Source organism: Syngnathus scovelli, chromosome 3 (genome assembly GCF_024217435.2).
Source record: "Syngnathus scovelli strain Florida chromosome 3, RoL_Ssco_1.2, whole genome shotgun sequence".
NCBI lineage: Eukaryota > Metazoa > Chordata > Actinopteri > Syngnathiformes > Syngnathidae > Syngnathus > Syngnathus scovelli.
In genome coordinates, this window is record NC_090849.1 from 17,624,210 (window position 1) to 17,648,449 (window position 24,240).

The window sequence follows — 24,240 nt, forward strand, 5'->3', positions numbered from 1 at the left end:
GCAATTCCTCACATGCCTGTGCATTAAGGTTGCTGAAGACATCACGTTGTCTAACATTACCTGCGACTGGATCCATCTTGTGTGGCGCTAATGTGGCTACCGATGACCTTTTGTCGTCGGAAAAAAGTGGCAGATGGTGTCAACTTGACGGCGTGGACAATGGAGGTCAGTGCCTCACACGTCAATGAGTCAATTAACATGCTGCTGATCTGTGCTGGTGTGAATGTCCACTTGGGGCATTACAGTACGCGGCGCTGGCCTTTTGTGCCACAGTGTCAGGAGACTAATTAGTATCGAGCGCTGGGAGCGGGACAACCAGCATGCAGGCAATCGATACAGTGACCTCTCAGAGATGTGAACCACTGTTGCACAATGGCGAAAAACTTCAGTGAGCCCTTTCGAACTTCCATGTCCACAAACTTGGGCAGACTCATAGTGTAAAGCAAGAATTGTATAGAACCTATTTCTTATCATTGCACTTGGCCCCTTTGCAGTTAATGGCAGTGCCAGTATGGTTCTGTAGTGGTATCGCATCAGAAAAAAGTGGAAGGAAAGCTAAAAGAAACGCCAAACACTTTTCATTCCTCTTAAGGCGAAATCTCATGACACATTGTGACTATGCGGTCAAGTAAATCAGGAAATGGTATATGTAATATATAGTATGGAGCTTTAGGGCTCAACCAGTATGTAAAGAGTCGTAAGCCTCTTTCAGACTGTGTGTGTGTGTGTGTGTGTGTGTTGCATTATCCAAGCCAGTGGGAATGTAGGTTAGACATGAAACGTTTTGGAAAATGCAGGTCAAAGCAAACGCCTCCATAAATGGAATGAATTTCAGTCAATATCAGAGCCATGGCCTTTCATGATCCCATCAAATCTCACTGTGACAGTATTTTCCAGCCTTTACTGGTACAAGGCACCTATTTGACACTACAAACCTTATCCTGTGTCCTAAATCCCGTTTTCAAGCGAGGAAATATTTTCTTGGAAGTTCACTGTGATCTCTAATCTTTTGTGCAAAGGATTACAGGATTAGAGTCAGATTTTTTTTTTCTATGCGTTTTTATATTGTGTTGTGTGTCATAATGCAAGCAAAGCTCTTGTTGATGACCCAATGAGACAAAAGGAAAGTATGAATTAATATTCATAATATAAATTGATATCTATAAATGTATATTTATATACTATATTTGTATGTAGCCGTTTGTAAAACTACTGAATTATGTTTTAAAGCATTTGGCCCATCAGAGCCACAGCCTAGGTTAGATATTTGGAGAAATTGAACCTGTCCATAGGTGAGATAGTGAATAGGCCTACATCAGTAGAGGGGTGATGAGGATGGAGCTGCTAGGAAAGAGATTGAGAGCAAGATCTCAATGAAGATTGATGGATGTAGTGAGGACAGCCAATGTGTGCGCGTGTGATGTAATATAATCAAACATAACTCGATGGAATATTCCACCGGGTGACACGGAATGTCAAGCGAAGCGATGCCTGGGCATGTAAACCCGGTGTAAGACAGATCAGAGATGTGGGTTAGTTAGCTGCTAATTAGCATCTTATGTCACAAAGAGCTCTAAATTGGAGATGGTGTTACATTAACACGCTCTGAGAGGGACAGACCATGTCTTGAATTCATTTGAAAATCACCCCTGAGGATGAATGTTCATGGCTTCACTTGGAAAAACACCAAAGATAACTTCAGTTACCCAGTGTCAATTCGATTTTTCATCAAAGTTTTTAGTGGTTAACTATATTTTCATCTTCTTTAACTTGTGTACCTTGGTGTTACATCTTCATCGCTGGACATTGTGGCCACGTCACTCTGAAGTCACTTATCTGCCGCAACCTGCATCTGATAGAAGGGAAATAGAAGAGGAACAATAAAGACAGGGATTTCAAAAATCGGTAAATGAACGATTGTGCACACCTTTAAGTGTATATTTGAAGGAGCAATTGGTGTTTTCCAGACCACTTTGACGACAGAAGGGGTCCAGTTTTGGAGCCGGTGCAAATTCGGCACACAATCTAATCTGAGAGTGACTAAGTTTTACCAAGCAGGACACTTTTTTTTTTTTTGAAAATTGCAAACTCCCCACTTTAATTTAAAAATGAAAATAACAATTACAGTTCAAATAATAAGCTGTCTACATATCTACTAACATCACTGAAAAGAAAAAAAACAAAAAGATAAAAAATACTAGGATTGTCATCCACATATCTACTGATATTATTTGAATATAAAATAATAGAAAACAACAAAAAAATGTTGCCAGCAAATCTACGGTACTAGCCTCATTTTCTTTGTTTTAGTTAAAATTCAAATAAAAATAGATATTTAAAAGGTCTTGTTTAAGTCATTCAGTTTCAATGTGACATACTTATTAAAAACTAATAAAACTAATAAAATGACCAGAGGTGATTGGCGACATTTGCTTTATTTTGCTGAAAAAAACTGAAGCTTCGGCTGACTCATGACTGTCAATTTGTTGAGCTTCACCTCGCATGGCCCAACTCATTTGGTGCCACAGGAAGAAGGCCTGACGTACAAACAGTAACACAACAGAACCAAGAGATCTAGTCTGTTCCTGTTCCTGCAAGCAGTCTATTGCAGGGGCAAGGACGTTGTCATTCAAGCAGCTTTCTGGCAGTGACCGATTAATGACATTCTTTTTTTTTTAATTTGCCTTTGGGACAGTTAGGACAAATTTCGAATACAACTCAACCAGCAAGTGACTAGGAACAGGAACTTGAGTCATTCTGTGGATCTATGGTACCGAATCTGCTCATTGCATTCAATTTGACTTCCGTTGTTAAGTTTTAGAATAAACGCAAGACTGTCTGACTGATGTTTCATATGCTAGCTTGATACGATTAGATTTCTGTTAAATAAAATTGGGTTGTTTGTCTGGTCTGACTTCCTGTTCCTGTCAGCTTTATGTCTACTAGCACAGCACATATTTTTCCCTTTGCAATTTCTTTGTTGGCCTGTGGGTCAGTTCTAATTGTGCCCTTTGAACTTTGAGCCATTTTCTTACTTCCTGTTCCAAGAATTCGTGATCAGGAATAGGGACTGGCAAGCATTTCTTTGTACAAAACATCACGGCTAACACTAGAAAAACACAAATGCTGCTACGCGCTTCACTTTAGCCAACTATCTCTTTGTCTACATGAGCACAAGAAGACAAAAGAGGGCCATGAAAAGTGAGGGAATTAAGGTTCCTAAGGGCCCCAACCAAATCCCCTACACCGACTTGATGACCGCTAGGTGCTCTAGATCAGGTCGCTGAAAAACAAACAAACACATAATGCTCGATCCCGCGGATCAGTCGCTCCTTCCAGCAATCAAATAAGGATTTGCAGTAGAAAAAATAGACGCGTGGCTGCAACCATCCCAGATCAAAAGTTCTTGCAAAGACCCAAATTAGCCATGTGGCATTAAACTTTTTTTTTCCCACGGCTAACCACCGTCGTTCCAGTTTTTGGAGACAGAAAAAGTTCCGAAAAGGTGGCTGCAGTGGTCCTAAGTAGAGCACGTATTGATGTTCTTGCCGTCGGTGGCGTCTTCCACCAGCGCCACGTGGTAATCGGTGGACAGCGTGAAGTGCGACACACAGCCTAGCAAGCCGCCTACGTACTGCCGGTTGGTGTGTAGGGCGATCTCCTTCATGCCTCCTGAAACACACAAACGGGCACACAAGCGCACGCAAACAACGTTATTCTGATCATTCACCTAAGGATGGCAATCTGAGCAGCAACTGACCGACATATAAGGGTCCGTTAATGTTGAGTTGTCTCATCTTGCCTGGCGACCGGCCTGTTTTGGCACCATAATCGTCCACGGTCAGCTTACCGGACTGACCATCCCTGCACAAACAAAACAGCCGATCAATTAAGTCAGCATTTCCTGAGAATTCAATAGTAATAACGAATTAAAAAAAAAGAAAAATAATTGGAGAGCCTCAATTAGTATGAGTCATAATCTTATGAAAATCAAGTTAAATTATTTTATATTTGAATATGTTGCATCAAAAATTGTACTAGAGCCAAGTTATGATTTTACAAGCACAAAGCTAATTGGCTAGAAGGTCGTTGCAATATATATGAGAATAAATTGGTATACTGAAAGTAAAACTTATGGCATATCAAGTAAAAATTTGTATGACGATAAAAAGAAAAAAAGTTTGTATGACAATACTTTGTTTATATGCGTATAGTACTTGTAATTTTAAGATTAAATAGTAATGTGGAAAAAAAATAAAAACGTAACAGAATACTCATTCATCATTAAACTAAAAATAATAAACTATAATGTTCAAGTTACATATTACTACTGAGAGAAAAAATATTTCTATTAAGATTATTATAAATTGTAATATAATAATTATTATGGTGATCAAAGTTAACAATTTTACCATCATTGTAATTCTACGAAAATCAATTCTAAATCCAAAGAGAGTCGTGTTGTAAAATTGAAAACTCTGACTTGTTACAGTTCTTCACTTGGTGTTGATATTTCACCTGACAGCTTTGAGTCTGTGCCATTTCCCATCAGTGAAGGTTCCGTTGACCACGATGCTTGCCGCACCACTGCCCAGGTTGTAACTACAGCGCACAATAATAACATGTTGACAGGCATGACGAGTAGGAAAGGTGTAAGACTAAATGACTGGTGGGGGTCCCATTACCTGAAGATGAGTGCGCCATCCCGCAGGCCGACAGACAGGAAGTCGCTATTGGCTCTCATGGGGGTGTCTCCTCTCCACAGCAGCAGGCCGTCACTGGCGCTGCTCTTGAAGCGCATGAACACGTTGTTCCTCAAACCTGACACCCTTCGACACAAGCAACACTTATTCACTTGGACACAACATTGGGTACACTTATGATTTTGGTATTTTTACAAAACAAATGAATTAAACAATGAAAAAAATGTGGAAAATTGTAATTAAGATCTATTGAAATAAAAACAAAAATGTAATTGAAAGTTGAAAATGAAATGGAAAAGATCAAAACAAATAAAACCAAAAATAAAACATACAATATAAAATTAAAAGTGATTCTAAATTTAAAAAACAAAGATCTGATGAATTATATAGAGGTGAAAAAATAAATTGGAGTTTTGAAATAGAAAATTAAATGACATTATTAAATAAAACATTTAACTGATATAAAGTGAGGTCTTTCAAAAAAGGAAAATAAAATGAAAATATGCCAAATGAATGAAATAACAAACTGAATAACAAACAAACACTCAAATTAAATGAGTTTATTTTATTCTGACCTTTTGACAATGTCCCTGTTGTCATAGGTGAGGTAACTGCGACCCATGAACTGGGGGATCTCAATGGCTTCCGTCACAGCTGGGATGGACAACAAAGGAAAACAAACGCTTACTTGCCATGACCGTGAGCACACAAACATGAGACACCATGTTACGTGTTGAAGGAAATTAGACATGCTTATTCAAGAAGAGGAGCATGACAGATGCAGCATGACATGCAGCATGACTTACTGTTCAAGCAGTAGTTTCCACACTCTGCATTAAAACAGATAGAAGGCATATTAAGGTTTAAAGGATTAATATATGGCACTGCATGATGTCATATTAACTTTACTATAATAGTAGGGAAAAAAACATTTAATCCGGAACAGGAGGACAATGTTCAAGGCCAGTGAGACCAGTGATGCATTCATGAGCTTGCAAAAGTGGGCAGGGAGGGAAGGGGTGCGTCAGAGGACAGAACCCCCGCCCCGTCTTGGACAGATAAAGCCCATTAGAGAGCTGATGTGGAAATGGGAAAATACTCAAAAATGAAATTAAATACAAATTGAATTAAAAAAAAACAAAAAACGGAAGAACTGGGGAAAACATTACTATTATGAACATTTTGTTTAAACATTCCATTTGGAAAAAGACCAAAACAAAGCCAATTCAATTCCTCCTTGTCATTTAATGAAAAGAAAGCGGGTGGCAAACGAACCTTTCTGGCAATGTCTGCCGTCGTATCCGAGGGGGCAATCACACTCGTAGGCGTCCCACTTAGGCCTGCAGGTGCCGCCGTTGGCGCAAGGGCTTTGAACACACGGGTGCTCCGAGTTGGCCACATTGACGCCACTCGCTGAGCCGCTCGTCATGTCAATGGTCCGATCGTTCAGAACCAACTAGGTCGACACAAACAACAGGACTGCCTTAAAAGTTGCAACACAGTGTTATTTGTAGTAGTTCACTTCTTTTTACGCTTTCATGGCATTGTTAGAAATGTTAAAAATGTCACGCAACGCAATCTATGGCTAAGAAGGAGTATTTCATTCGTTTTGTAGGTCAAGCAGTATCCGCAATATATGTGGGGTTTACACACTGGGAATTTAGTATGATACCTTTTGAATCATTCCGGTGAAGGCCTTCCTGACGCCCGCCGTTTTCTTGGTTTTCTCATAAAGTGGTACCCCACCGATGTAAAGTCCAGAGCTGCAGTTGATTTGCGTGAAAGCTCCCTGCATACACAACCAAAGCACCCAAGTTTAGTGCTCAGCGTTGCAGGAATCACACAGTAGAGCTTCTCTGCTCCCTTGTGGTCAAAATTGCAAGCACCTCAGCAAAGCCTTCCACTGCCTTCTGACTGTCCACTTGCAGGATTCCACTTTTTGCCGTGCGGGACACCCTCAGCTCATGCCACACGTCCATATCAATCTGCTCCTCACTCCTGAAGCATCACCATAAAAGCAGCGAAATGTCAATGAATTGAAAAATAGCATCAGTCACTACAGTGTACACTTGTGTGTGTAGTTGGCACGATGAATGACAGGATTGACCACTGGGTGGCAGTACATGAAATGACACACTGTAGTGACTGATATCCAGCTTTGACACCAAGACTCATTCATGTAGATCATGGAATTAAAACATCAGTTAAATAGCTGTCCATTGAATTGTAGTGACTGATTTTTAAAACTGACATTAAGACCAGTACATGAGAAGAAAACAGCTTTTGAGTAGCTCTCCACTGTATTGACCAGCGCACATGAAAAATTGACCACTAGGTGGCAGTGTATGGCATGACAAATATCTTGCACTGATGCTTCTTTGACGTCAAGACTTCGGATATAGAGGACAACAGAGAACAGGATCTATGGGTACCTTAAAACAGCCCCTCCCGAACCACAGTCGAATCTGAACTCCACGTATCCATCCAGCAGGTTGATTGCCAAGAAGTCACCACTGCTGTCATCGTCGCTGTAGAGTAGGGTGCCATCGGGCGCTGACGGTCGGAATGTCATCTCGAACTCCATGAATGACAAATAGCTCTGGGAGGGCTGAGGCCATGGCACCACGGTGTAAGACAACATTGTCTCGTTGAAGAGCGGTGAGGACAGAGAGAAGCCTGGGGAATAAAGTTTTGTGGGAGCGTTGTTTTGAAATGTTTTTTTAACGCATATGACAAAAAACAAACAAAGACTAAACTAAGTCAATCAAACGAAATCAAATGTTTGTTAAATATTTAAATTAAATCTTACGCAGTTCAGTTATTTTGTCACATCACAAAAGCAAAATACAGTACTTTGCGCCCCCCAACTCTCCACCGCGACTATAAAAAGAATAATGTGTCTAATATTGTTATAACTAAAAACAAGAAAAAGAAATTAAAAAGAAATATAGCTAACCTAAAAACAAAGGATAACTTTGTTTTTTTTTTCCCGTCTCTCTCTGCATTGTTAACTGTTTTTCCGAAGTGTCTCTTATAAGGGTTTGTTCACTCCATTTCATTTCATGTGACAATATTTAAGTGACAGTGTGTGACAACAGACAAAAAAGGGGTCTCACTATCTTGGCACAGCTCTCCCCTGAAGCCGAGCGGACAGAGGCAGATGAAGCCGTCGGCCCGGTTGGCAAGGCACTTGCCGCCGTTTCCGCAGCTCACCACGTCGCACACGCTCTCGCTGCACTCGCCTGCAAGCACACGCACAACGGCGGCATTGTCGGAAGACTTCGAACACTGAGTCGCTTGCGTCCGCTTTGCATACCACGACGCGCTCCGCCCACCTACGTCAGCGCCGCTCAGCGCTCTGCCCAGCGGCCATGGTCTGACGTCGGTAGCCATGCCGTTGAGGCTCAAGCTTTGGATGCAGCCCATAAAGCCTCCAGTGGCGCCCGTCGCTCTCGCCAGCCCGTAAGCGCTCGGAGCTCCGCCGACGTAGAGCGGTGAGCGGAACGTGATCTTGCTGTACTGGCCCTGAATGGCAAGACATGCTTTGTAATCACTTCTTTTCCACAGGGCATAAAGTTCCATTTGTTTAGGTGCTGCTGTTTTGAGTAGCAACATAGTTCAAATGGGCTGGGCAGTTAACTCATTATTGTCATTTACTTCCACTCTTTTAATCTTATAGGGAAAATGGAGACAGCTATTCTATTTGAGGGAATTTATTCATCTGAAGTGGATGACACAACATTAGGGTTAGGGACCTCGAGAGCCACTTTTTTAGCATAAAATTGCCAAGCGGCCATCGGTTACGTCATTAGGTACACTAGCAGTCTTTGAACATGATCAAACTTGGTATTGTTACCGGTGATCGACCAGATATGGGCGTGTCATTGTCCAGCCGCAACCAGCCACTTGTGCCATCCCTGAAGATGGTGACCGTATGCCACTGACCGATGACCACGCGGCTCTCACTGACGATCTGAGCGGCGCCTGTTCCGCAGTTAAACCTGCAATTACAAAATTGTTGCTTTTGTCAAATCTTCAAATGAATTCAAGCGACCACACTTGATGCGTCATACCTGTAATGTAGCTTGCCTTGCAGCAGGGCCAAAGAGGTGAAGTCGCCACGGCCGTGTTCGTTCTCACCACAGTACAACACTAAGCCATCCTCGGCATCCGCCTGTACCGCACACAAACACAATTCGTATGAACGCAGTTATGATCATGATAACATGGGGATAAGAAGAAATGACTTTGATCCTGAATGGTTTCAGCTTCACCTTGAACTCCACCGAGATCTGAAAGGTCTGGTAGGAGTTCTTCAGGGGTTCAAAGGTCATGTGAGAGTAGCCATAGAACCTGGGAAACTTGACGGACACCTCTGAAGGGGAACAACACAATAAAATACTATTTAAGTTCCCTCGACTGAAGACAAAGAGCATGCAGTGCTATTATGTTGTTCATTAAATTTTGATTGAACATCATTAAATTTCGCATTTGTGTCGCTTGAAGTGGTCATGTGCACTGAATGAATTATGCAGAATCATATTACAATTATTAAAAATAATAATATAAATTACAACTATTACACAACCTGGCATCGATGTTACGGGCATTACAGCAGTAATTGAGGATTTGCATTGAGTTTAAAGTTTTCATTTTGTATTTTTAACTTTTAATTTAAACTTGTTCTGGTTTAAATATTATTTTTATTAATTAAAAAATATACATATGTTTTTATTTGTATTCGTTTGATTTGTTTCTAATAAAAAACAAAAAATAATAAAAAATAGCACTCTACTGGATTGTACTTTATGAAAAAAAAATCCATCACAACATAATGAAATAGAAAGTAAACAGTTTGTGCATCATAAATCAATGGGCATTTTGCTGCCTATTGTTGTGTGTGCGTATTAAGCACCAGGTGGCAGTATAATTCACATAGATAATACCGCATGTAGATTTAACGATGTTCAAATGTTTATAATTATTGCACATCGATGCTAATTTCACTAGCAGTCATTCACTACGGCATTTTTCATTGTGTGCTAAAATTAAGATAATGGCCCAAATTGAGACAATATGTCATTTTTTTAAACACATGTTGCGTCTTTGTTTAGGTACAAAGCATTTTTAAAATAAACGTTTTACATGTTTTATTTTAAGTTTTAAATATTTGAATGGATTTGAAAAATGTTTGTTCCCTGTGTTTGCCTATGCATTTTTTAATTGTTTTATAATTTAATTGCATTATTGTTTCTGTATTTTCCCTTTTTTGCATACATTTTTTTAAATTTTGCAGTAATTCATCAGGGTTTTTTTCCATTTAGAATGTTGTTTAAAAAAATGTTGACCTTATTTACAATTATTCATGATTTTTTTTTTTTTACCTTGAGCACAAGTGTCACCGGCACGTCCGAGGTTGCAGTGGCATCTCGAGCCTCCCCTTTCCAAGTCTGCAAGGCAAAAGCTGTCAGGGGGGCACATGGTGTCGTCGCAAGTCAGTTGGTACACTCGAGGGATGCCGCCCTTCCACTGGGACACGGTGACAGCGGCGGTGGGTGCAGCCGTAGCCATGCTGGAGAGGATCAGTGAAGGACACTTTGACGTTTAAATCCTTGATGTTGTTAAACTCAACTTTTTATGCAGGTACCTTGAAGTGGTGGTGGTAGTGGTTATGACCTTGCGCTCTGTGCTGGTAGGAAAAATCAGATCTGAGAAATCCGGGAAGATGGCTGACGTAGTGGTAGAAGTGGTGATGGAGGGAGAAGCTGAAGGTAACGTTGTGGAATTGGGGGACGCCACGGTGTTCATGCGGTACACAATGTTCTGACCCGACGGACCAGAACGAGAGCGAAGCTGCGACTTGCCGCTGTCTTGGCCGATACCGGGGAACGGCTTCAGCTGAGAACCATGTGCAAGTTTAAAAAGGTCAATAAAATCAACACAAAAAGTTTTTCTTATAAAAAAATAACGGTGACTTACTTCCTCAATAAATATATCATAGTCTGAGTCGTCCATGTCAAAACCGTCATCGTCCTTGATCTGCGTATCCGTGAAGTAACGTCCGTAATCACCGCTGCCCACGTCTGAGGCTCCTGTCAGGAGAGTCAGGAGGTTGAAGCACCAGTGACATACCCAATGTGATGCATTGATGTACCAAACTACTAATGCATAATTAGTGACTGTATTGCATCAGCAGTGTCCCAATGATGTTCCAATGTTTTCCCCAGTGATACACTCACAATATAGCAAAGGTGTGCCATTCTGGACCAAAACTTTACCGAGACATCACATACTGTAAGAATATCTTTGATTTTTATGTTGGTCGTTATATTTTTTCCCAGATACATGAAAAGATCATGCAAACAAACAACGCAATCAAAGACATTGTGAGTATGCTGATGGGGATATTGTTGAGAGAATGAGCTTCTGAAGTGCTTGCTGAGAACAAAATGCATCCACCTGGTGGAAACGCTCCATGTATGCTGCATTAATGGAACATGAGAAAGCTTCATCATACCTCATTTAACAACACCCTGTTCATGTCTCTTTGTGCTCTACTATTGTAATCAAACAGTTAATAACTATATTCAACAGTGTTCAATTGTGAACATGCAAGAGTCCGCCATGTCAAAGCATAGACGAGGCAGAGAAAATGCTTCGAATCAGAAGTAAACATGCTACAAGATGTTTGAATCAGTGCAGATTGCTTCTTCAAAAATGCTAATTAGCACAGCCAAGTAACATTAAATCCTGCATACTGAGCACTGGAACACGGGGAGGGGTCCCCAGAAAACTAATCTGCTGTTGTGTAATTCCAACACACACACACATGCATGCACGCACACACACGCACACACACGCACGCACGCACGCACGCACGCACGCACGCACGCACGCACGCACGCACGCACGCACACACACATCACAGTCGCGGGGTTGTGTGAAGGGGAGCCCAAAGAAAAGTATGTCAGTGCGTCAAGCCCACCCTTGTTGTCCATTCAAGATGCAACGCATTGTGCATGTGTGAGTGCGTGTGACAGGCAGAGAAGAGGGTCTGGCATGCCGTCCTTAATCCCATTTGATGAGACTTGAACGTAACCCGCTTTGGTCCCCTGCTGAGAGACCACGCTCGTCCACCGCGCAGCTTTTGGCTGTTTGTCTGGCCGTCCTTCCCTAACTGGCATTTTTTGGGTTTCTTTTCAGGAACTTTTCTGTTATTGGCGATATTCTATTAAATAACATGGCGTAATTTAAAAAACGGATTTATTTGCATTATGTTTGTTTAAAAATATATTTGAATACATTTGCACTTTTTATTCATTATAAAATAACAGATACAAACATACTCTTCGTGTTGCTGATATGACGACAGAAGGTCAATGCTTTAGTCATGATCATTTTCATCAAATTATAAGTGTCTACCTCATTTAGGTAATTAAGTACGGTCGAGAGGTGGGGTGAAGAGGGTGGATGAAGCGGTATCTTACCCAGGGTGCGCACCGGATTGTTGACGTGGCTTGGCGGGCTCGCCCCGTGCACGTTGACGGCTCGGATGACAAACTGGTATTCGGTCTCGGGTATGAGGCCCTTCAGAACCATGGAGTTGCTCTCGATGGGCTCGCGGATGTATGTCCACTCCGTGTCCATTTCCGGCCTACATAAAACAAGATGACAAAGTCAAACAAATATGTTCCAAAAGGTTAAGTCCTTTCAATCCATCTTTTTAATGGGGGTCTCTACGTTTTTGTGTCTGCTTGTTGAGTTGCGGACTTCAGGAGATGCTGCGACAGTACGGCATCCACGTGGAGGCCGGAAATGCGGCGAACCCAGATCTCTCTCATATTCGAGGCACAACGGGATAGATGCCGTCCTCTCATTTACTCAAAGTGATCTTATATGATAAACTCCCATTTTCTGGGAGCAGTAAAACTATATGTCATGTCTAAATCACAGATAGTGCAGGTGGGTTTGGAGCTCTGATAAATAGGGGCTCACGGAATGATGGATATTTTTGGTGTGTTAGGCACATGTTTTGAATTCTGCTATTTTATTCCTGTCAGGTCCAAACCTCTGCAATGATGTGGATGTCTTCGGCTTGCAGTCAGTCAGTTCTTGTGTTTGTGTCTCGTTTGTGAAGAAACAACAGTGCTTCACATCAGTTGTCTGTCTGTGTGTGTCTTTGTCACGTAAAGAGCAACAGCTGCCTTTATGCTTTTTATATCCGACGCCACATCTTGGCGCGATGGAATCACAGCGGGGCGGTAAGAGAGGTGTGCTTCAAACACAAGCTGCCTTTTTGCCATCATTGTCAACCATCAAGGGATTTGGGTGGGAAATGACGTCTGAATGTAACTTGTCTCGACATAAGAGGTTTCTTTGTTTCATGCTCTAAAAAGCTTCTCTGTCACACAATGAATGAGCTTTGTCTCACTGTCACAGCAAAAGCTATGCACGTAACTCCAAATATGGAGTACTGTGCAAAAAATCTGACTGTACTTAAAACGCTACTGTAAGAAACATCAATTTGTCGTTGAAGGAGGAGAAATTGCACAGAACAGATGGACGGAATGCAGTAACACAGATGGACGGACTGTCACCATTTTTAAAAGCAGTCAACAACATCTATCCTCTGTAATACGAATCCAGATGTGCAAAAGCGTTTTATGATACCGTGTTTAAAATAACGTTGATTGTAAAAGATCAGAGATGGCTCACCTGATGTAAGCAACCAGGAAGTGGTGGATGGGCGCGCTGCCCTCGCTCTCCCCTTGCTGCCACGACAACGCCAACTCCGTGTCGGATATCGCCACGACGATGGGCTCGGTCGGGGGAGAAGGCGGCATGCATGTATCTGATGGTAGATGATAGATTCAATAAATCATTAGAGCGTCAGAGGAAAAAAACACTGTCATCTTGTTTCTATTTTGTTGGTTTCTTTTCACCATGCGAGGCCGTGCCGACGTCTCGGGGCATACTGGGTCGACCCTCGCCGGCCCAACCGTAAGCACCGACGCTCACTCGGTACTTGGTGTTCACCTTTAGGTTACCTATATCCACATCCTGCAAGGTGTACAAAAGGAAGTGTCAAACGAGATGCGCGATTGACAACTAGAGTGCGTGAACTCCATTTTGGGCACTTTTAACCAAGATTTTATTGCAGCTATAAAACTTTAAATGACTATCCTGTGAAATTATCAAAATGGATTTACCCTTCCTATGCATTGAAATATGTGCCACTTACACCAAAGTATTCGTATACTTACAAAATTTGCCTGTCCATCAAATTGCCCCTGTGGGTAAGAAAAAAAACAACACATACATATGATATTGCTTTGGTCAACAGTACAGTTCAAAGTAGTCGCTTTTGGAAGTTGGCCTGGACTGTTCACCCTGGCCATTCTACTGCTTGTGCTTCTTTTTGTTGGCAGACTGTAGAAAATGCTCATTTACCTTTTAACTATTTCATATTCACCTCTATATTTTCACCGCATTCCGTCCTGGTTTTCAAATACAATAATCAGCTAAATTAGTAATTCTAAGAAAAAAGGCAAAAATACAAATGACAATAAAATATTTTATGATAACATTTACAATAGTAATTATCCATTTTTGAAACTGCTCTCAGAATTAAAATCCTGCTTAAAATAAATTTTTAATTAAAAAGGTAAAAATATAAGTTCATTGAGATCATCATTGGCAATAGTGGCCTTATATTTTCCTGGTATCCGCTTGATCCTGATTCCGTGCCGTATTGCACAGCAAGCATCCAACAACACTGCAGCTCTGCTTGCAATTAATAGTAATAAGGACTCACCGTAGTCAGCATATCCACACTAAGAGGGACATCCTTTACAGAGGCTGTACCGAGGGGACGGCCATTTTTCAACTCAGTGTAGAATATCTGAAATGCACACAGGGACACTGTCTAAAAAAATTTTTCAAAAACCTCTGCCTAGGCTCAAATCAAAGCAGGAACAGTCTAAGAGCTAAAATGAGGTTTTCTTTGAGTAACCAGCAATAAGATTGTACCTAAGCATGAAAAGAGACAATGATCTGAATTTAAAGCGATAGAAGCCTCTAATCTAAATTTAAATTGGATTTCCTAGATTGCTGCCAAATGAGCAATCAGGATCAGATCCAGGTTAAACTGCACAGTTAGTGTTTTCCCCACATATTCTGAAATAGATTTTAATCATTACTTTGAATGATAAGACAATTAATTTGTGGCTGCTTAGAAACCCCAATAAATGCATGCATATTTTGAATAATCTACATTTACACACTTTAAGTAAAGAGACTATACAAATGAAATCATAACTTTCTTGGCAAAGGTAACACAGACACACTAAGTTCATCTGTGAGTTTGGAATCTCGCTGACTAATCCTCTTAGTGCGGACATATGGTCAGAGCACACACTGATTCACACTTTGTTGATGGGCGACGGCAATTAGGAAGGACGCAAGGAAGGTCAAAAGGGTGACTACAATTAGTGTACACAAACAAATACTCTGTAACACAGACATAATACGCAAAAATTGACCGTTGAGTGTCGTGTTGAGAGTGTGGAACTGATTGTGGATTACAGTAATCGCATTTTAAGTATTTGTTCTGCTCAATACACTGGGGTGGAAAGAGGAGTTCAGAACAGTCAGTATGAGGAATTCATTTTAATTCAATACATTTTAACCATGGTGATGAAGCGGGTCAAATGGCCATCCCTGTTTTAACATCGAGTTGTCAGAGGGATTTGGGTAAAAATCGGACACGAAGCACTAAAGTCATTTAGAGTATTTAGCTTAATGCACTGTATTTTTCCACCCAAATAGCATAGATGAAAAACAAGAACCCACATCCCTCAAGGCCAACATGGCGACCAGACAGAGCTTGCGAGAAGCACATGTTAATGGCTTGTGGAGGAAAAATGGACATCTATGCAGCAAAGTGTCACTTTGATTTGTTGCTTTTTCCATTACTTTCGCTCGTGACAACTTTCTATGGGTAGAAAACAGAAAGGCTAGCTGATTGATAAATGGAGTGACATTAACCGCATACTTCGCTACCTTGGCATCAAAAATATGGCAGTGAGAAGCTAATGGAACCATCTATGTCTCAGCACAAACGCATGGACTCAAATTCCAGTCAGAAAAATTAAACGCTAAACCGTGGGCACCAGAAGCGAGCATAGTAGTCTCTGAATACGTGACTATTTGTCAAACAACACAAACGGATGCCATGCTAATGCTAACACGCAGCGTTTAATCCTTTGATGCTGGCTGAATTGAGGTCTAGTGAGGCAACACTTGACGTCTCCCAGCCATCACAGGTCAATTTTATAAAAGCATGGCACTTAAAGGGGGTTCCATCCAATTTGTAAACGCAATTGGATGCCTCAAGGCCATGTTGTCGCCGTGGCGTCTGTTTGACAGGTACTTTGGAAGCCACCCTCGCCAGTGGCTTGCAATAGATGCAACACACGGGGGGGGGGAAAAGAGTGTTTTGCAATTATGTGAATGGCATTGCTGAAATGATTGCAAAAAAAATACACTTGGGTATTTTTTTTTTTTTTTTTATCTTGACTTTTAAAGAGAATCTTCTGCAAAATTAAAGTACTATAAAGGTAGTTTTTTTTAAATAGTGAAATATGATACAGGACTTAAAAATGATATCGAAATGATTCAAGTTTTAATCATTTGACTCATTTTTAATTAACGGGATTTCAGGTACCGGTATCTAAAAATATACATTATGATTACAATAAAATTGCATTTAAATAAAGACAAAAGCTATTCAATTGGTAAAAAGGTGATCAAATAAGTTACTATTAAATACTGTAGGTTCAGTATAATTAATAAATATTACGTTTTATATTTCATTTATTATATATTGCATTATTTATATATTGTATTTATTTATTTATTTATTACAGTAATAATGGACATTTTAATTCATTATTGAACATGTAAAAAAGATTCTATTAATCAACTTTCTAAATTTCATCTTAGTAAACAATTGAAGGCTGAACTCCAGAAGTATTTTTCGGTAATGCCAACAAGGGCACTAAGTGATGTTGTCCAGAAATGGAACTCAGCAATGTCCCTGTAATAGAAAGTGTCGAGATGAGTGACAACCTTGTATCCGGTGATGGTGCTGACATGTCTCCGTGGCATCTTCCATCGCACGCTGAAGGCACTGCAGTTGACGCTCTCCAACTGGATGTCCAACGGAGGACTCAGACGATCTGAAGTGAGGCAAAGACATCAGAATGGGAACATGATCAGGAAGTAGAAACCGAACCAAAATCCACCACTCAAAAGTTTATTCACAAACAAACTGACCACAGTGTAGGTATTCAGACAGCGTTGCTTTAAGAGTTTTCTCTGTCTGACCTCCGATTTCTACTACCTCTCCCTGACCTTTGTCTGCAAGTTGCTAAGGAAGTAGCTTTGTGAGTGTGGCATTTTTTACTTGACAAATAATGACAGTATGCCGCATTGATTTCTACATAGCGACAAGACAATGCAAAAAACTGTTTTGGTTTGGGCCGATATTTTTTCACGAATAACACAACATCATACGTTCAGCAATGCAGCACTCCATCCAACATTTCATTTGTTTATTTAGCATTCCTCACTCATCTTTCCTCCAACCATCCATTAATCCACCATTCATCAATCATCATTATCTATCCATATTCCACCCTTCCATAAATTCATCCTCCCAACAATTCATCCTTTGGACATTAAGCTATGATCCATTAGTCATTCCATCAATTTAGTCAACAATACATCTATAGACTATCATCCATCCCAACATCCCTCCCTCCATCCATTCCTCCCCCCCTCCCTCCATCCATTCCTCCCTCATCCATCCCTCATCCATCCCTCATCCATCCATCCATCCATCCATCCATCCATCCATCCATCCATCCATCCATCCATCCATCCATCCATCCATCCATCCATCCATCCATCCATCCATCCATCCATCCATCCATCCATCCATCCATCCATCCATCCATCCTGTAGTACAGAGTGACTCATACTGGTGGCTCTGCTGTTACTGAGAACATCAATGGTAGGCTGGTGGGGCCTTAAAAGCACCAGGATGCCATTTTAATGAGCGTTTAGTGTTGTGGCGCAGCCTTGATATCTCAAAGAGGGAAATGTCAGCATCGGGACAAAGACTTCAGTTGCAAATCAATAAAAAGGTCGAAAATGGTTTCAGCCCAAACACTGCAAAAATGATGCCATCAATTTTTTTTTACACTTTTGTCACAACAACAGTGGTTGACCAGCACATCACAATGTACGACCCTAGAAATTCCATTTTAGTGTCCAAAGGTAAGAGCCCATGCTAATGCTAACATTGACGTAATTGATGTGGACTGACACACCAACCCCCTCTCGTCAAAGACCACACAAGTCCAAATGTCAGCAAGCGTGGACTGTGTGGTGAGAAACAGCAGTGACAGTGTGTGGTATGCGTGTGCGCGTCTCGCATGCAGCCCGAGGGATCGAACGAGTGAGATGTGATGAGAGGGGAAGGAGACAAGGCTAAAGTGGGCGGGCCTACAACATTAGGAAGATGTTCTGATGATGAGAAAACAAAGAAAGCAGCTAGAGTGTGCCTTGGGGGATACATTGTCGATTAGATTTACGATACAAGATTTAGCCACATGACATTTGGTGTAACAAAGTGTTTGTTGACACTAATGCAGAGGGCGAAGCCATCTACTGGGGTTGGAAAACCTTTTGTGTGTTTTTAACAATGGTAGGGGAAAATAGCAATAAATTATTTCCAGTCCCAATTGATAGCGGAGTTTAAAACTAAACAACGACCATTACAATTTCTGTGGACCAATGTGAGATGCAAGATCATCTCAAACCAGGAGTGTCCAGATCTGGGCCTCGAGGAGCACTGTCCTACATGTTTTTGATGTCTCCAAACACCTCCATTGAAATTATCAATATACACTTGATTCAAATGTTTAACTCATCTGCAAGCTCTGAAGCCTCATAACAATCTTGATCATTTATTTGGCGCATCATTGGAAGAGGGAAACATCTAAAACATGCAGCACAGCGGCCCTGGAGAACTGGAGATAGATCCCTGTCTTAAACTTGCATACATGTGCTAAGACTCCATGAGAGCTCCAATAGGTGCTGCTGTTTAGGTTAGCGTTTTGGTTTGGTTAAAGTTTAAATGGACTCGGCAGACAGACGGACAGACAGAAAGGCAGGCTAGTAGTTAGATAGACCGAGAGACAGATAAAACGACAGATACAACTTGTAATCAATATTTGCAAACAAACATACACACACACACCTCCAATACAATAGCCAGATTTAGAGACAAAATGTCTTAATGACGAAAAAAAATCTTTCATGGCACTCCCATGAACATAAGCTTCAATGCTATATATTTTTTTTTTCAATCAGATGCAAGTCAAGTTTTCTAGATCTTTTTTGCACTGCTTACTTATCTGCCCTTGTTTACATCTAGGACATTAGGCTTTAATAATATTAATAATTATTATAATAATAATAATACTATGTATTACAGCAATACATTTAGTATTTCTGAATCAGGTTTTTCAGCAAAAGGGGGAAGAAATTAGAACAAAATGTAAAATGTATTGCGCAACCTCTTATGGGTAAAAAAAAAAGAAAGAAAATAGGCAGGCTACTCAATTGCAGAAAACTGATGTGCTAGAAAAAGAAAATACATTTTTGAATCAGCATCAAAAATACATTTAGGGAGCCAACCATCTCAGATTAAAATTTGCAGATGACCAGAACACAATACAAATGAATTACGTGATAACATCAATAAAAATTGACACAAGACAATTTTTAGGCCTGCAACCCCTAGTTTGGGAACCCTGGTTAAAGTCATAATTGGGCGTCCAGTTAAATGATGGAAGAGATTTTAGGTCAGGAACCCGAAGAACATAAGCATTCCGTCCTGTCCGTTTGACTGACCAGCTCTCCTGGCACTGGACCTCCTGGCGGCGGTGCTGCGGGTGGCCAAGCAGCAAATCGCAAAGAGGACAAAGTGCAGTAAGAAAGAGGTCCGCGTCCGTGTGCAGTTGCGGCTCGCCATCGCTCCAGTGCTCTCAAATGCTCATCGTACACGCACTCCAAAGTACCACCGCTTCACACGGGACGAATACTAAGAATACCACAAAAGTTACGGAGGCGCCGGTGGGGGTGATGCAGCGTCCCAATGGAGAGCTGATAGGGATTAGGGTCCGAAAGATCAGGTCGGGCTGGGAACGTCACTGCGCGCGCGCAAAGAGACAGACGTGTGTGTGGGAGGGGGACACCTTCGTGCGTAATGCGCGCGATCGACGCGAGATGGGTGGGCACGCCAGGCGCGCGCGTGCGTTGTCTAAGTGTTAGTGGTTTTAGCGTGTGCGTCCACAAGAGCGCATGCAGCAACGCGGAGCCATTTAGGGGCTAAGAGGATAACGAGCGTCTAATCCGCGCACCGCAGGCCACGCACGCAGATGGAAGCCACACGCGTCAACCACAATAACCAAAGAAGAATTCAATTTGTAAGGATTCGTAATGCACCCTTTGGATTGACACTGGAAGTCAGTCAGCCCCCCCCCCCCCCCCCCTCCAAGTAAACCAAAACATTAAACAAACAAAAATAAACACAATTACATAACAAGTTTAAAGGTTCTAGGAATAATACGTCATTGCGTATAAGAATAAAACAAAACATACTTACATGTTCTCAAAGAACTATAGAAATTGTTTTAACAATGGATAAATATCAAAGGCTTGATAAAAAAAGTATTGGATTCATAATATTTTATAGCTATAATTACATTTAATAACAATTCAATACAAATGTGAAATAGAAAAAGAGCTAGTGCAATTCTTTACTTTCAAATATGAGAACTTAAAGTTGGGCTAGGCATCAAAAAACGGTAAACAGCGTCCACTAGTGGCATTATTTGCTCCTGCAATGAGTTTAATTCAGATGTTTCTTAAAATTAAAATCCTACGAATTGTTGAAATTTTCTAACATCGGTCCCTATTTTTCTACTTAAAAAACAATACAGCAAGTAACAACATAAAACAGCACATGAATGCATTTAAATGCATACTTTTATATTCTTATTATTGGGCTACGTGAGGAAACTTTCTGCCTGATTTGTTTTCATTCAAGTGCAGAACTCTAGTCTCTTGTTAATTGAGAATGTGACGTGACATCGTCGATGTAAATGAGGCGCGTAATTATTCCTTAAGGCAACTTTGGGCTGCGGGCTGATGAGACACGCTACATTTAGCATCACTTGGCTTCTAGAAAGCACACTACATTGACACTGATTTGCATCACGCTGGACTTTATATATTTATAGGTTTCCCCATGCTCGCTTCTGTGTATTGAATGTTCATCAGCCTTTTGGGTAGTATTTTTATGGTGTAGTAATTGTTTTTTCCCCAATGCATTTCAGTCAGCATCAATTATACGCAAATATTTGCCATTTGTAGGCTAGGCAGGTCCCAATACCTCACGATCAGCGGGGGCTAACTGGACAGTAAATAAACAAGCTTAAACAGGTGAAAAAGTTCAACCTTAGTTACATCGCACAATAACACATTTCCTCACATGGGTTTGGGAAATTGTTTTTGCAAAATGTAGCTGGGCTTGGATGTTTTCCTTAGTAAGAAACGGCTTCCTTCTTGCTACCCTTCCCACAGCCCAAACAGAAAGACAGGAGATTGCTGTCACATGTACTAAATACTTACCTGAAATTCCTGCAGCTCCTTCAGTGTTGCTATCAGGACTCTGGGTTTTCTTCTTGTTATTTCATCCATTTTGGAGGGACATCTTCTTGGTAGCATCACTGTTGTTCTCTAGTTTTTCTATTACATAGAGTACACAAAAATGCACACTTACACACAGAAGTTAAGAAGTTGGCCCATGCCAAGTGAGCATTTTAAGGATGATGTTGCATTTGTCTTATTATTTTTTTTTGCAATACCACTACAGAAGACAATATATAACAAAAAGTCCTATCTATGCTCAGGCGTATGATTACTCCTTTTCTGAAAATGATTTTTTTTGGTTAGATGACCCTGTACAATACTGAGTCATAATATGTTGTATCACATATCAGATTTATGTGAAGCTGTATATTTCTGATGAGGATGTATCAAATGTCATGAAAAAACAACGTGGAGTAGCAGCACATGTTATGTTCCACTGATTAGAACCACATTTTTGTCTGACCTGTGGAGTCTCCACCCACTGGAAATGGATGGCCAGACGTCACCAACACACCCCATCCCTCCTCCTGTTCTTCTTCAGTGTGGATTTAAGCTCTGCGGGAATGCACGTCTGACGGACTTCTGCAAAACAGGGATTTTTTTCCCCCCCTTTTATTGGAGGAATTTTCTTTTGGGAGCGCCTCTCTCTGCCGGATGAGAGCAGCTGGTTCCGAGGCACGCCATGTCCCTCTGTCGGACCCAAGCGGACCATGACGCTATGGCATAGCCTGACCACTTGTTTGATTGTGCTGGGAGCCGTGCACGCCGGCCCGTGGCCCCCGGGGGTGCTGCTCGTAGCAGAGGAGCGGCCCCTGGAGAGCCCTCCGCTCCGAATTCGCCTGCCAACCACCTCGCAGGGCATCAGCAACAGTCAGAAGGACGTGGACGACCAGGGAGACGCTTGTAAGGATGGGCTTGAGAGTCAAACATTTACTGGGAAATGTTGAGAGTAAAGGGATTGTCACACTCATGTTACTACGGAAAAAAAAAAAGAAGTGGGAATGCTGGGAGAAACGTTGGCACAGTTGCACGATAAAAGTATTTCAGCCAGAATGCTGCGAGATCAGCATTCACGATATACTGTTGCATGTCTAAAATGTTGGGAACGAGAATGCTGAGAGTCAAAAATTCTGATAACCATGGTAAAAATATGGTTGGTAATGTTGAGAGAGAAAGGGGAGATGCTGAAAGAAAAATACTCACATGTTCTTGTTCTCTTCAAGATATGATTCCGCCAACAATCTGTTTTTTCTTTAGACATCATGGAGGAGCCTGTCCCAGCGGACTTTGACAAAGTAGTGGATTTGATCAAGGTGACCGTGAGCAGAATACGAAACTCACCTACAGGGTCATCCCAGATTGCGAGGAGCATCAGGTCTCGACCCAAACGGGAGAGAACGACGGGGTCGAGCCGGAAAAGAAACCCCGGTCTGAAGGGACGGAAAACTCCGGGCTGCGCGCTCCGGCAGGTCCACCTCAACGTGACCGACCTGGGTCTAGGCTACCGCTCGGGCGAGGAGATGATCTTCAGTTACTGCGCGGGACCCTGCAGAAAGTCAGAAACTAATTATGACAAGATTCTCCGCCACCTGGCCCGCCGCGGGAGGTTGCCCACCAAGGACGCGCCCCCGCAGGCCTGCTGTCGCCCGGTGGCGTTTGATGACAACCTGTCCTTTCTGGACGATAACCTGGTCTACCACACGCTCAAGAAGCACTCGGCCAGAAAGTGCGCTTGTGTCTGAACAACTTCCTGAACCATGTGTTGGATAACAGTCAACACACTCTCTTGTGTGTCTACAATACAATTTTTTTGTTACTGTCCAGTGAAAAAGTATCTCCAAATTTCATGTACAGTTTTAAAATACAACATTTCTTTCATTAATGAAAAGCATGTATGCATCTCGATTTTATTAGATTTTTTTCTTGACACATGAAAACCATGTGTCTCCAGATGTCTTGTGTAGTCCGGAAAAACAAAGACAATATATTTGCATGGAAGTCGTCTATATTTAAGTTTGATTGATTTTTATTGCTCCAAGAACAACACATTTTATTTATCGCTCTAGGCCCTTTTCCACCTATTTTCATTGTCAATTTTGTTTTTGTCAGAAAGATGAAATTTAGAGATACACTTTTTACTAGACAGCAAGCATACAGTGTGTATTTATAAAACAATGGATGTATTAACTTATTCATATTTATTTGTTTTTATAAAACATGTTAATTGGCATTGTTGCATCTTTCTTTGTGCCTGAGGCCTGCTTCCTGACAAAACATCTTTTCGTTCATTCCAATTAAAGACAGGCAAACTCATCCAAAAATCAACAAACTAACACAAAACATCTCAGATTTGTTGTATTATATGGAGAAAAGCATCTTATTTCATTAATGCTCCAGAACTGAGCTATGAAGAAAAGTAAATTCGCTCCTCAACTGGCCTTTGTTCGTGTTCAAAGCTGGAACGAACGCATCTTGTTTTCCATAAACAACAACTTCACAATAAACACTCCCACCTGTGGGAACCCTTTTTATAAAACCAAGCTGGTCTCTGCTATGGGTTCAAACATGAAGAATTTGAACACCATCAGAATTAGAGTGCGACCTCTATTCTGAGAACAAAAAACATTGGATTTCTGAATCCGGCGAGTGACGAACTAAGCTCAAAATACGTTATTAAAAGAGACGACAATGAGAGAAAGTCATAACTGGTGAAACTAATGAGTGCGGTATACATTCCTAGAATATTGGCAAG

The 24,240-nt window shown here is 41.3% G+C and overlaps 2 protein-coding genes across 2 annotated transcripts; one reads left to right on the forward strand and one right to left on the reverse strand.

Annotated features, from left to right (window-relative positions):
- Positions 1-2,416: 2,416 nt before the first annotated feature.
- On the reverse strand, positions 2,417-20,077 carry LOC125993694 (pikachurin). Its single transcript, XM_068650239.1, is given in 24 exon segments — positions 2,417-3,672; positions 3,761-3,864; positions 4,519-4,602; positions 4,686-4,829; positions 5,279-5,357; positions 5,510-5,533; positions 5,979-6,159; positions 6,376-6,492; positions 6,590-6,701; positions 7,136-7,379; positions 7,820-7,945; positions 8,039-8,228; positions 8,560-8,704; positions 8,777-8,877; positions 8,978-9,078; positions 10,088-10,601; positions 10,683-10,795; positions 12,191-12,357; positions 13,419-13,554; positions 13,646-13,763; positions 13,967-13,993; positions 14,518-14,604; positions 16,833-16,942; positions 19,686-20,077. Coding segments are annotated over 24 exon segments (3,297 nt in total). The 5' UTR covers positions 19,807-20,077; the 3' UTR covers positions 2,417-3,520.
- Positions 20,078-22,010: 1,933 nt separating this feature from the next.
- LOC125993696 (glial cell line-derived neurotrophic factor-like) lies at positions 22,011-23,718 on the forward strand. Its single transcript, XM_049762507.2, has 2 exons — positions 22,011-22,391; positions 22,746-23,718. Exons 1-2 carry the CDS (start codon positions 22,199-22,201, stop codon positions 23,228-23,230), a joined length of 678 nt encoding a protein of 225 aa, XP_049618464.1. The 5' UTR covers positions 22,011-22,198; the 3' UTR covers positions 23,231-23,718.
- The last annotated feature ends 522 nt before the right edge of the window (positions 23,719-24,240 follow it).